Source organism: Myotis myotis, unplaced genomic scaffold, assembly GCF_014108235.1.
Source record: "Myotis myotis isolate mMyoMyo1 unplaced genomic scaffold, mMyoMyo1.p scaffold_m19_p_7, whole genome shotgun sequence".
Classification (NCBI taxonomy): Eukaryota; Metazoa; Chordata; class Mammalia; order Chiroptera; family Vespertilionidae; genus Myotis; species Myotis myotis.
Window position 1 is genome coordinate 39119105 of NW_023416379.1, and position 14634 is coordinate 39133738.

At 39.1% G+C, this 14634-nt stretch overlaps 1 protein-coding gene across 2 annotated transcripts in view; it reads right to left on the reverse strand.

The window, feature by feature from the left end:
* The window catches only part of LOC118660448 (sine oculis binding protein homolog), a 160430-nt gene that overhangs the window by 129803 nt on the left and 15993 nt on the right, over positions 1-14634 (reverse strand). For both annotated transcript variants that reach the window (XM_036317903.1, XM_036317902.1), the window contains exon 3: positions 14269-14454. In XM_036317903.1, coding sequence (XP_036173796.1) covers positions 14269-14454 — 186 coding nt within the window. The remainder of the gene's footprint in view (positions 1-14268; positions 14455-14634) is intronic.

Consider the following 14634-nt stretch of genomic DNA (forward strand, 5'->3'; position numbering starts at 1 on the left):
AGCAGGAGAGCCAAGGACACCATCTGTAGTAATCACTCAGAACAAAGCTGCCTTAGAGGGAAACACCACTTAAAAGCCCCAGAACAGAATGCAATCGTTATTTCCACTCTCCTTGGCCAAGTCCATGAACTAAGCCTTCTCAATTTAATAGGAACTTTGAGAAGTCAGTATTGGGAATGTCCCTAGAATAACAAGAGTTACTAACTTCATCATTTCTCTCTCTTAACCAAACTGTGTACCTTCAAATAATAGCAAATAGTTCAGTCAAGGCTACATTAATTCAGAAATACGGCCACCCTCTACAAGCAAGGAAAAAGCACAGCTGACGTTTCCTCTTATTTCCTGTTAGCATCTTAGCTCTTTGGTGACCTGAGACAGAGTGGTCTGAAAGTATTATCCCAGCTAGGTCATACATCCCTAAAGTGAGGTAATGCCACGAGAAGTTATGAATTGCCTCAGGGATCACAGACACGTGTGATTTAGAATTCATGTTTAGATGGTGTCTCCACTTCAGAACTGAATTTTGGCTCTGATTCTTCCATTAATCCAACTGAATGACCTTGAGAAGGTCATTAAGCCTCGCTGGGCCTCATTTTCTTCATCTGTAAAAGAGGGCATTTAGCTAAATGGTCCCTCAAGTCCCTTCTAATTAAAATTCTAGGATTCTAAATCTCTCAAAATAACAAGATCCATTTAAAAGGGTTTAGGCACAGGATATTCCTTTTTCTTTCCTACTTTTCTTGAACCCCTGAATTAATATTTTTCCTTTTTCTCCTTCTATAAAGCCACCACTGTTGTCCCTTGCCTTTACCTAAGAGGCTTAGAAAATTCTTTGGCTAGTGGAACAATTTTAGAAGTGGCCCTTTCTAAGCTCTCCAATATTTGCACCACCAAGAACCTGGTGCCATCGTTTTTACTCCTCTATTATATATTTATGCTTGACTTTAAAGGGAAAAACATGAATGTTCATAAAATTCTATTTCAATGTTCTTTTCCATTGATTTCTGATCTTTCACCATGTACTTCCACACATGGTATTCATGGTATTTTATCCTGAGTTTCCCATAAAACAGAATCTGAAACAAAGACATACATGTAGGTGAATCTATTGGGCATGTGATTCCAGGAGGTAGGAGTGAGGGTCAGGGAAATGAACCTGGGGAGGTGGAAAAGCCAACAGAACAATGTGTTATTGAGTTGGCCACCACTAAGGGGACTGGTATTCAATCATAAAGAACATTTTTTGGAGTTTATGAAATACATTTTATAACCACTCACACAGGGGACAAAGGAAAAAAGTATTTATTCATCAACTCTCATGTCCCATTGGTCTGGTGTGTTCATTTCCCCACACTTCTGGTTTGCACATGTGTGAGAGAGTGCTGAAAGGATTTATGGGATGTCCATGCTGCCATTATCAGAGAAACCCAGAACTAGAAGCTAGAGACATGCGTGAGACAAGGCCCTTTCATAATGCATAATGCATAAGCTGTCAGAGTGCTCCAGCAATCATTAGAGTCAGATGTGGGCCAGAGGGTCTGGAGTGGTGTACTAGAAGTGTCCCATACATAGAGTTGTCATCACCATAAAACGGTTCTCAACCTCAGCACTGTTGACATTTTCAGCCAGATAATTCCTTGAGGTGGGACTGTTCTGTGCATTGTAGAATGTTTACCATCCTTCCTAGCCTCTACTCGCTATATGCCTGGCCTCTACTCACTATATAACAGCGCCCCCTCTACAAGTTGTGACAACCAAAAATATCTGCAAATACTGCTAAATGTCTCCTGGGGGGCAAAGCCTGAGAAGAACCAATGATGTATTATGTATCCTATTCTTGTCAATTCCCTGTCTCTCCACTTTATACCATATCAAAAGCAGATTCCAAGTAGACCACGGTGAGGGATACTTAGGCCTTCTGCCTATAACTTAATGTATAGGCTTTACCATGAAATATTCCATGTAAGTAGATAATACCTTAATAATAAGGATACGATTTAAATTTCAAAAAGCTACGAGCAAACTAGGTATAAAATAAAAATGACAAAATTAGCCGAAACCGGTTTGGCTCAGTGGATAGAGCGTCAGCCTGCGGACTGAAAGGTCCCAGGTTCGATTCCGGTCAAGGGCATGTACCTGGGTTGCGGGCACATCCCCAGTAGGAGATGTGCAGGAGGCAGCTAATCGATGTTTCTCTCTCGTCGATGTTTCTAACTCTCTCTCTCTCTCCCTTCCTCTCTGTAAAAAATCAATAAAATATATATTAAAAAAAAATGACAAAATTATATTCTGGGGTTTAGTTGCTTAAATTAGGAGGAGGAGTTAAATAAATTTTTTTGAAATCTAGGTCTCTAAGTCAAGGACTCAATATTTTTGAGACAAGGATCTTCATCCCGGAATTGTACACATATGATATACCAGCAATTTCACATTCAACTTCAAGGCCTACACTCACCCACCTAAACCCATATAAGGACCCCCCACCACCACCACAGGAAATCATGTTAACTATAGTTGATGAGCATTTGTACTGTTTCCTGTGTTTAGCAATTATAAGTAAACTAGAGGCTCTCACAATCCTAATCGCTCACCTGCCTGCCTGCCTGCCTGGTTGCCCCCAACTGACTTCCCCTGCTGGCCTGGTCACCCCTAACTGCCCCCCCCCCCCCCCCGCCGGCCTGGTCACCTCTTACTACACCCCCTACCAGCCTGGTCACCCTTAACTGCCCCCCCACCAGCCTGGTCACCCCTCACGCCCCCCCCCCCCCCCGCCACCAGCCTGGTTGCTCCATGCAGCCTGCTGTTCAGTCGTTTGGTCGTCCCTCACTAACCCCCCTGCCGGCCTGGTCATAGGCAGCCATCTTGTGAGGGTGTGGCAGTCAATTTGCATATTACCTCTTTATTATATAGGACTAGAGGCCCAGTGCACGAATTCGTGCACAATGAGGGCCAATCAGGCTGGCCGGCGGGGGGAGAGAGGCCCCAGGAAGTTGGCCAGCTGGCCCGCCCCTGATCAGGAGGAGGGCAAACCTGGGGGAGGGGCTGCAGGCGGTTGGGAGGATCCGATCGGGGCCCCGATCAGGCCAGTTGGCCTCCCCAGTACACATCATAGTGACTGATTGTTCTAGTCATTCTGGTCTCTTGGCTTTTATATATATAGATGCTACTATGAAGGATCTTCTATATGTCTTTATCTCACATATATACACATTGGTGTTGAGTACATATCTAGGATGGAATTATTGTGTAATAGGATATATATATGTTCAGCATTAATAGATATTGGCAATCATCTTTCAAGAGAGGGTATACTGATTTGCACTCTCAACAGCAATGCATGAGAGTTTTAGTTGATCCATATCCTCCTCGGCTCTTGGTATGATCAGTTTTATTCATTTTAGACATTCTGTTTGTGTACTGGTATCTCATTATGATTTCAAATTTTATTTCCCTGCTGACTGAGATTAAATAACTTCTAACATGTTTATGGACCACTTGGATATTTTCTTTGGTTTAGTGCCTGTTTACAGTTTTGCTTATTTTTCTATTAGGCTGTTTTTAATATATATGTATATATAGGGATTCTTTATATATTGTGAATATTTGCCTTTTGTGGAACATGCATTATGAATGTCATCTCTCTTTTTATTATTTTGAAAGATGTCTTTTAATCAGCAGAAATTCTTAACTTTAATAGAGCCTATTTAATCAACCTTTTTCTTTATGGTTAGTGTTTTTAGCTTAAGAAATATTGGCCTACCCAAAATCATAAATACATTCTCCTAGGCTTTTTTCTACAAGCTCTATTGTTCTACATGTCACATTTAGATCAACAATCCATCTAGAACTGACTTTTGTGAATGGTGTGAAGTAAAAAATCCATATACATTTTTCCCCATAAGACTATTTTTCTTCACTGCTCTACATTGTTATCTTTGTTGTTATGGACTCAATACTTGAGTCTCTTCAAAATTCATGTGTTGAAGCCCTAAGTCTTATTGTGATGCTATTTGGAGATGAGGCCTTTGAGAGTTAACTAGGGTTAGATGAGATCATGAGGATAGAGATCTGGTCCAGTGGGATAGAGCCCTTATAAGAAGAAACACCCAAGAACTCTCTCTCTCTCTCTCTCTCTCTCTCTCTCTCTCTCTCTCTCTCTCTCCCCCACATGAGGACGCAGGGAGAAGGTGGCCATCTGCAACCCACAGAGAAAATCCAAACACCAGCCCCAATGACCTTGATCTTGGACTTACATTCTTCAGAATTGTGAGAAAATAAATTTTGGTTATTTAAGCCATCCAGGCTATGGTATTTTGTTGTGATAACCCCAAACTAATTCATTTATCATAAATCAAGTATCTGTTTAGATTAGTTTCTGAAGTCCACTGCAATGATTTATATGTATATCCTTGTATCATTATTTCATTGCTTCTTTTTAATGCAATGGAAATCATTTATTATTGCTCATGTTTTCCGTAGGACAGATATTTGGGAGTGGTTTGGAGTACTTCTGGCTAAGGGCTGCTCATGAGGTTTCAGCCAAATGTCTTTTTTGGAAGTCATCTGAAGGCTTATCTTGGGCTGGAGAATCCACTTCTAAATGGTTCAACCACAAGGCTATCAAGTCGGTGCTGGCTGTTGGTGGGAGGCCTCAGCCCCTGTCCACACGGGGCTCTTCACAGGACTGCTTGAGTTTCCTTAGGCTCCCCCTGAGACTGAGCAATCTGAGAGAACTAGGCAGAAACTGTATTAACCTTTTATAGCAGCCTGAGAAGTTCATCCCCCAGATCACTCCTGATTCAATGAAGGAGGAGGCCAGCAGGAGGGCAGAACCACTGGGGGCCATCTTAGAAGCAGGCTACCATCATTTCATTTACCTAAAGTCCAAAAATAGGCAAAATAAACTATATTTCTTGGAGGGAGGGACACTTAGGTGTTAAAACTGTATAAGAAGAGAAGGCAATGATTACCATAAAAGTGGTTACCTCTTTGAGGAAAGAAGCTGAGTTGACAAAGATCATTATTTGTAAAAGAATGGATTTATGTTTTTTCTGACACGTAATATATTTCATGATTGCAGTTTCCTTTTTAAAATTTAAAACAAAAGAGAACTGACATGACAAACAGAAAGTATTATTTCTCTTTCATACCTCAAATATATACATATTAATTATTTTATATATGTATATACATATACATATATTAGAGTCCTGATGCATGAAATTTGTGCAGGAGTAGGCCTTCCTTCCTCCAGCTGCCGGCACTGGCTTCCCTCTGGAACCCAGGACCCTGGGCTTCCCTCGCAGCCCCGGCTTCATCCGGAAGGACGTCCAGTCTAATTAGCATATTACACTTTTATTATTATAGATTTTTTTTATTTCAGAGAGGAAAGGAGAGGGAGAGAGAGATAGAAACATCAATGATGAGAGAAAATCATGGATCGGCTGCCTCCTGCACGCTCCACACTGGGGATCGACCCCTCAACCAGGGCATGTGCCTTTGACTGGAATTGAACCCAGGACTCTTGAGTCAAACCAGCTAGGGCTATATTAATTATTCTTAAAGGCTAATTTAAAGTATGGTCAAAAGAAGAGTAACAACAGCATCAACAATTAACACTAATAGTAAAATAAAATTATTTAATTATTAATTAATTGTTATAGTCTTATAATAATTACTGAGGTCTGGCAGTATAAAGCTTCCAGTTTTGTTTTTCATTTTCTTCTATTTGTCTTGCCTATTCTTGCCCCTTTGCATCTCCATGTAAATTTTAGAAACAGCATTTTAATTTCCACAAAATTTTATGCTGAGATTTTTATAGCATTAAATTATGAATCAATTTAGAAAGAATCTACCTTTTTAGGGTATTTAGTCTCCAATCCATAAACATGGTGTGTCCCTCCACTGGTTTAGGTCTTCTGTTATCTCTCTCAGCAATGTTTATAGTTCTCTGTGTAACAACCTTGCACATATTTTTGTTAGGTTATTTTCCCCTCTGGATATTTGACAGTTTGATGATATTTTAAATGGAATTTGGCCCAGCCGGCGTGGCTCAGTGGTTGAGTGCCGACCTATGAACCAGGAGGTCAAGGTTTGATTCCCGGTCAGGGCACATGCCCAGGTCATGAACTTGATCTTCATTGGGGGGCATGCAGGAGGTGGCCAATCAATGATTTTCTCTCATCATTTATGTTTCAATCTCTCTCTCCCTTTCCTTTCCTCTCTAAAGTCAATAAAAATATATTTTTTAAAACAGCTTTTAAAAAAATGGAATTTGTAGATATTTTTAAGTTTTGCTTTTAATTTTTTGTGATTGGTATATAGAAACATAATGGATTTGGGGGTACCAACTGTGTTAGAGACCTTGATTAATGCACTCATTAAACATAATAGGCATACCTCATTTTAGTGAGCTTCATTTTATTGTGCTTTGCAGATATGTCATTTTCATCAATATCTAGGCAAGGCCTACCACTCGCAATACAGTATTTTTAAGTTAAGATATGTACTTTTTAAATACATAATGCTATTGCATACTCAGAATACAGAATAGTATCAACTTTTATATGCACTGAGAAACCAAAAATTTCATGTGACTTGCTTTACTGCAATACTCATTTTAGTGTGGTGGTCCGGAACCAAACCCACAATATCTCTGATGTTTGCCTATACATTGGTGGAGGAGGCATTCTGTTCTAAACAAAATGTCACTTCTACCTTTCAAATCTTATATTTTTTTGTTTCTTTTTCTTGCCTTATTACATTATCTATGAAATTGGACAAAATTAAATAGAAGTGGTGATAGTAGTCATCTTTATTTCATTCTTGATCTCAAGAGAAAAGTTTTCAATATTTAACATTAAGTATAATGTTTGTTGTAAGTTTTTGTGGCTAGTTTTTGTCATATTAAGGAAGTTTCATTCTAGTCCTACTTTGCCAAAGTTTTTTCTTATTTATTGTGTTAAATTTTATCCAATTATGTTTCTGCATCTATTTAGAATATTATATGAGGTTTTATTTTATTCCATTAATGTGGTTAGTTATATTGACTGATTTTTACATCTTAAGTCAACCTTGCACTCCTAAAAAAACTCCTAGTCATGATGTAATATCCTGTTGTACATATATCACTGGTTTTAGTTTGCTACGATTATGTTCAGAATTTTTTAATCAGTGTTCATGATAAATACAAGTTTACCATTTTAATGTAACCCAATTACATTAAATTATTATTTTCCTTATGTCTAATGCCCTTGTCATATGATGGGATCTATCTTTTTTCCTTCAGTGTTTAGAATTTACCACTGAAGCTGTCTGAGTCTAGAATATTCTTTGTAAAAAAAGATTTAATTATTTAATTTCTTTAATAGATGTAGGACTATTCAAGTTTTCCATTTCTTCCTGTTCTTGTTTTGGTGAATTAAATTAGACATAATGTGACTTCTCTTTTGCAGAAATTCCCATAATTACTCGCATGATCATTACTTATGTGTAACAAATGATTTGGTCTAATAACGTATGTGTCATATAATCTTTTTTATTCACTCACATTTCACATTTTTGATACTTTTTATACATTCTAAAGCTATTATTTCAAGTTATTCACTCTTTCAGAGTAAAAATTAACAATCATTGAAAGCTGGCCTAAGTAGCATAAATCTTTCATCTTGGCTGCCATAACTACACACACAGCTGAGTTTGCTTTAAATATATTCAATCGATTAACAAGTACATATTATGGCATATTAAAATAGATCCTTTCAAATCATAAAATCAGGTGGGAAATTCACCATACAAGTCATAAATCAGGATTTAATAAATGTAGGAAAATTACAGATTACCTAAACTAAATACATTTTTCAGACAAAGAAACTGAGGCTCAAGAGGCTAAGTGACTTCTCTAAGATTAGACGACCAGTAAATGGCAGAGCTGACATTAACAATCCAGGCCTCCTGGTTCTTGCCCTAGCAATCTTTCCATTCAAACTACACATTCCATTTGGCATGAAGAATGACTAAGCATACTGAAATCTGGTCCACAATTCTTTAAGACCCCCTAATTATATAAAGAAAGATAAAACAGGAACCATGTCATAGTAAATAACATTTTTAGGCTTTTGTGTCTTTTTAATCACTTTGAATTTTAAATGACTGTCTTCTAGCCCCGTGGTCGGCAAACTGCGGCTCACGAGCCTCATGCGGCTCTTTGGCCCCTTGAGTGTGGCTCTTCCTAAGCCTTAGGAGTACCCTAATTAAGTTAATAGCAATGTACCTACCTATATAGTTTACGTTTAAAAAATTTGGCTCTCAAAAGAAATTTCAATCGTTGTACTGTTGATATCTGGCTCTGTTGACTAATGAGTTTGCCGACCACTGCTCTAGCCTATATTGTGTTTCAGATCCCATTTCTCAACTGTACAAATACAGCAAGTCTTATCTGCCTAAAGAACTTCTGCTACTCCACTTTCCTCGCCTTTCTACCCACACCATGCACTGTCCAAATGCTGCTAAAATTATATTAACTTTCTAAAGTATAGCTGATTATATTCCAGCTATAGTCTAAGTTCTTGGTGCTCAGGGATGATGATAATAGATATTTATATTATCTGGTGCAATGTGAAAAACATTCAGTAAATACGTAAGTGACTGAAAGACTCAGATCGCATTTGGATAGCCTGGTGGTTATAAGTGTGGGTTAAGGAGACATCACGCCTAGGTTCACATGCCAGCTCTGCCACTTATTACCCGTGTTACCTCTGGCACGTTGCTTAGCTTTTCTGGGTCTCAGTTTCCTCAGATGTAAAACAAGGTGAATAACACCACCCACACAGAGTTGTTAAAGAGAATAAAAAGTCAAATGAGATAATCTGTTTAAACAAGACCTTCCTCATAATAAGTGCTCAAAAAATATTAGCTGTGATGAGATTATATCATTACTATTATTAATTACTCTCGTCCTGCCATTCACCATCATTCCTCCTGTCCTTGTCCTAAAAACCTCTTCTTTGAGAAATATATCTGCTACATAAATAGTAAGTCATCCAAATCCCATTAACTCTAGGTAATTTTATTTAATAATCATATTTTAAAAGTTGGACACACAAATAAGTGGCAAAGCAATTTTGATTAAATCCTGTTTTCTCAATGGCTACTTGGAATACAGCATGCATATGCAAGCCCCAAGAATATTGAATAACAGATAAAATAAATAATGGCCATAATGCAAACCACATTCTGATTCCCATTTCCCTGCAAGTATGATTCCATGTAAGAATTATAAGAGCCAAAAAGTAACATGCTTATTAACTGTGGGTTCCTCGGCTTTATACATAGAGCTTAGCAGATCACGTGAATGTTTCCACATTCTCAGCTAAGCTAATGGTTCCTTAGAGCCCCGTTCCTATAACCTCTTAAGAATTTCAAGATTTGCCTGAAAAAATATATCATATTTCCATGACCATGCCTGAACACATATTTGGAACGCTCACTGAAAGCAAACTATCCTGGAGGACAGGAAATGGTCATTGTTTTCAAAGAAAGGCAAGACGCTCCTGCACACAGGAAATCAAGCCGGTCTCAGGGGCTTGATCTCATCTCCCTCCACACAAACCTGCATGTCCTGTGTGGGCCCTGCCCTCCACCTCACACGTAGGAACACGGTGGGGAACAAGAATATGATCACTAACCATTTAAGGTCAAAGACGTTTTATTCAAAACTGCCACATAAATGCATCCAGAGGAATATACTCCCTCCTTCTTTCACATTTCATTTCATTTAAAAGTAATCAGGGACTTAGAGGGATTCTGGGCTTACAACAGGCAACTTGTAAGCCTCTGGGAAAACCTGTCCAAAGACTCAGATCTAAAATGTCGTTTCCTAGATACACTGTTTTCTGCAGCAGAGCTCGGTAGAACTTTCATTAGAAAGTTGCTGCATTTCATTTTTTCCTTGTGAAAAAGAAAATAATGACTCTGAAAGTTTTATTGATTTTTATTTAATTCTTGGGAGCAAAATACTGTTATAGGGCAAGTCTGAGATTGAGATATAAAAATCCTGGTTCGAGTCCCAGCTGGTTACTTTGACCAGAGATAGACAAGGTGGGGAGACCCTATCCTGCCCAACCACTGCAGAGGACTGATGGCGGATCAATGGAGCCAAGCGCTATTTCACTGTAAAGCAGCAACGACCAATGTACTAGTAAGGTCCTTATTTTGAATGTCTTTACTTCAATAGTCAAACTTGCAGGGGAGTAGGGCAGGCCTAGTATTTTGATGGAGACTCACTATAACTCGGTTCATGCAGAAAAGTCCTTTACTGGCACAGTTCTCTTTGAATGAAGTCCCAAAGGCTTGGATTCATATTAAAATCTCTAATATGAGAAGAATTACAGCAAGGTTACAATATAATTAACCTGAGTTATCTTTCAAACTCTTGCTGATAGGTAGCCTGCCACTTCAGACTATGCTCATGCTGTGATTTTTAAAATTAGCAAAGAAGGAGGTTTTCATATTCATTCAAACTAAAAGAATAAATGAATCTTTGCATAAAAAGGCATCGGTTAATACTTTCAATTATTTTCTAATATTATTCTTATAAAAGTGTTTTTTTAATGACTGCTCTGTATGGCAAAGCCTTATTCTGTCGACCTCCTAGAGTCTGCAAAAAAGTCTGTGATTCTTATTTAAGGATTATGATGAGTCCCTTCACTGCTTTGAGAATGAAAAAAAAAAAAAAAGCAAAATCAGGGCTATTATCCTGTGTTTATAACAAGTCTATTACCATAGTAACAACTGTGATGTCACAAACCCAATACCAAGGGCCAAATTCTGTCTCTGTGTGGGGAAGGGCAGCTTAGCCTCGGAAATCAGGTAAAATCAGATGCAGACATGTGTGGCCAAAGGAGGGTCAATGCTTGTGGTGATCACCAAAGCATAGAAAGTTCCTCCTCTCTAAAGAAAAAGGGGGCAGGAACAGAAAAGCAGATCTGCAGGCACAGAAGTAAGCTACACCCACACTTCTGCATGCAGCTGTGCAAAAGGAAAGTGGAAATCCAAGAGCATGTGGTATCACCGTGTTCCCAATCACGAGTATTCCACTGGGCCCACAGCCTGCCAAACGTGGATGGGGTCCAGTGGTCAGCCTGAGTACATGAAACACGCTCTGGAACCAGCGCCTGACCAGACAGAGCCCTCTGGTACCTCAGAGAAGCAGCAGCTTGCCTCATGATGGAAATCACTTTCAAACCAAACTGGGGTTTTACCCCTACTAGGTCACCCCAGTTCACAGAACCACTGATTCTCAGGGTGAGAGAACTCATCAGGTCTTCCAAAAGATGTGGACTTTTAAAAACTAGCCTTTTGCAGGAATAAATTGTATCCCCTGTCACTGGGGAAGTAGCAGATTAATAAGTATTCTTGCTAGAAGCACAACTCTATGTTAAAAAGTATTGGATTAGGAGTCAGAAGACCTTCTTGGCTCAAGTACTTAGAAATCACGTGACCTTGATAAAGCCATTTAACCAATTTGAGCTTCAGTTTTTTATTTAATACTACCAAACATGCTAATTCCCAGGGTTACTGTAAAGATCAAATTAAATAAAATAGCAAGTATCAATGAGTTTCATAAACTGTAGAGGATTTAATACAAACATAGGTACTATTACTAACATTTTCACAGGGCCAGTTCACAGTACAACAATAATTCGAACACTAATCATTATTTTCTTTCCAGGAATCCAAAGCACACATAGGATCCCCATCTTTCCTCTCCTGAGAGGTGGGCACTTGCGTGATACAGTCAATTCTAAATTATTCGGGGGCTGATTATAGAGGGGCCTGTTGCTTCTAGACAATCTACCATTTCTTAGTTCCCCCTCAGGAATGCCATGTTAACCTACAGATGGCTATAAAACTCTCAGTGCGAGTGCCTCGACTCTATTATCCTGAATAACAACTCTGATAGAAGTTTTAGCAAAAGGAAGAATTGAAATGACTAACTAGACAGAAATCTTTGGATAATTTGTGGACTTTACTTATCCACGGAGAATTACTCACATAACTGTCTGAGAGACTATGGTCAAGGTCAGACAGGTTGGGACTCATTCAACAACAAGGTAGCCTGTGCCATCTTATATATGGGCAACAGGAATTTGAATAGTATTATTTATTCAACAAATGTTGGTGGAACACCCACTATGTGTCAGAGCTCACCACATACCCTGAAAACCCCACTATTTCCTGGCCCTTGTTACTGTCCCTTATGCTATTCCACAGAGGACTTTGGCAAAGCTCACAGCCTGACTTAGAAACACTATTCACCTTCCAGTTATCATGAGACTTTTACCAACCTTACCCTAATGCAAGGGCTACCAAACTATGTCCCTGGCCAAATCTTGCTCACTGCCTTTTTTAACATAAAGTTTTCTTGGAACCCAGCCATGACCATCTGTTTATGTATCATCCACGGCCGCTCTCCTGTGACCACAGCAGAGTTCAGCAGTTGTGATAGGGACAGTACAACTCCAAAGCCCAAATTCCTACCTGGCCCTATTATAGAAAAAGGTTGCTAAGCCCTGAATTAGATCATATGACTAAGTGAAAATTCATCTCTCCTGTACATTTCTGCTTAGGAACGAATAGGTTAGGTCCTTGAAAGCAGAGAAACTTTCTGTATCTTTGTCATTTCCTATAGAGCCCAGGAGTAGGATCGAGTCAGGTTGAGAGCAGATACAGAAAATTAAACACGTCCTTCCCTACATTTTGCTTTGAACAGATGAGCGCCTTGGAGTCGCATGGAAGACAGCATAAAACCACTGGTGTTGGGTTACTCTGGCTTGTAATTCCTCAGAGTTCCAACGTCTAAGACTTCCAAGCCTCAGTTTTTGGCCTCTATCCCTTTGCATATTTATTTCCTGATCTGATGTGGAATTAGAATTAAATAGGAGCTGTGTGCTTGAATTCCACGTGGCTGGCTCAGCAGGAAACTCCAGGGCAGGTTTTTTGGCATGCCAGACTCATGTTAGCCTCAGCTATGCTAATTTCTAAAGCTGTTTGCTTTTGCTCAAATAAATCTTAGAAGGGAATTTGCATTTGGATGCGCACCTTTCATGCACAAATTATGTGCATGATAACTCTAGGGCCGACTGAAAACTGAAAAAAGGAAAAAATTAAATGGCTTTTGTTTGGCAGGCACCATGTTAAGGAGCTTTGCATACATTTTCTCAACTCAGGGACACAGCAAATCCCCTGGCGTGGAACTGCGATCCCCATTTTACAGATGGGGAAATTGAGAAGAAGAGAGTTTATGTAATTAGTCCATGTTCACAAAGCTGGTGAGCGACAATTTGAACCCAAGCTGCCTAAGTCTGAAAGCTGTGTTCTGTTCACTGAGTCCCAGTCCCTTAATGATACCCTCATCACCAGCATCACTCACCTAAGCCACTGGGCATCCATTCAAGCATGAACCTTACATTTATGAAATTAGTCACCCCTCTTCTTTTCAGTTGGCCTCTGCCAACTGGGTCTTGCAAAAAGCCATTTAACTTGTTCTTCAAAGTTCCTTCTTCTAAACACACTTAAGAAACAACCTAGATTACCCATCTCTGCCATAGAGTTTTTTCTAATTCCTAGAAAGGTCTTTGAGAGCCTCACAAAACTGCCCATTCCTTTAGAAACCCATAGAGGAGACCTGGCCCTCAAGACTACCAACCATGCTTACTTCTTTTCTTGCTAACCAGTCAGTGTAGATCTTATTTTGAAAATTATTTTATTTTTATTTCAAACAGATGATTTCAGAGAAGGAAAATACGTTTTTGTAGCCAGTGGCAGGAAAAATTTATTGTAGGTTGAAAGCTTACAGCCTAGGCCAGTGGTCGGCAAACTCATTAGTCAACAGAGCCAGATATCAACAGTACAACGATTGAAATTTCTTTTGAGAGCCAACTTTTTTAAACGTAAACTATATAGGTAGGTACATTGTTATTAACTTAATTAGGGTACTCCTAAGGCTTAGGAAGAGCCACACTCAAGGGGCCAAAAAGCCACATGTGGCTCGCGAGCCGCAGTTTGCCGACCACGGGCCTAGACAATAGATTGGAGCTTTTGCTTAAAATAGCAATACTACTTTAAAGAATACATGCATTAACATTTCTTATCTATGAAGTTTCTAAAAGTTTTTTCAAAATTAACTCGAGCTTGATCATTATTTTTAAGATAGTTAAAACAACTTTCTATGAGTCATTATTGTTAGAAACCCCAGTAATGACTTACCTGCTGGTGGCTTTATGAAAGGTGGTGGAATTAAAGGTACAATAATGGGCACATTGCCATGATCCTTTGACCCTGCAGGTGAGTCACTGAGTCCATTTCCTGTGGCAAGCCCTGAATAGCCTGTGCTTATATTGTATGGTGAAATAACACTGTCCTCGGGTAATTTTGGTTTTGGCAAAGAATTTTCTGTAAAAGAAAAGAAATCACATTCAACATGACAAAAGAACTTTATTTCCCTTATGACCGCATTTTCTCGAGTAAAATAGCTCTGTAGCAAAACATATTTTCCTAGCAAACCTTTAAACACTTTACCAGAACTCTACAAACCATCCAGGACCTGTTCAGGCTTGTTGCCATAAATTTCCA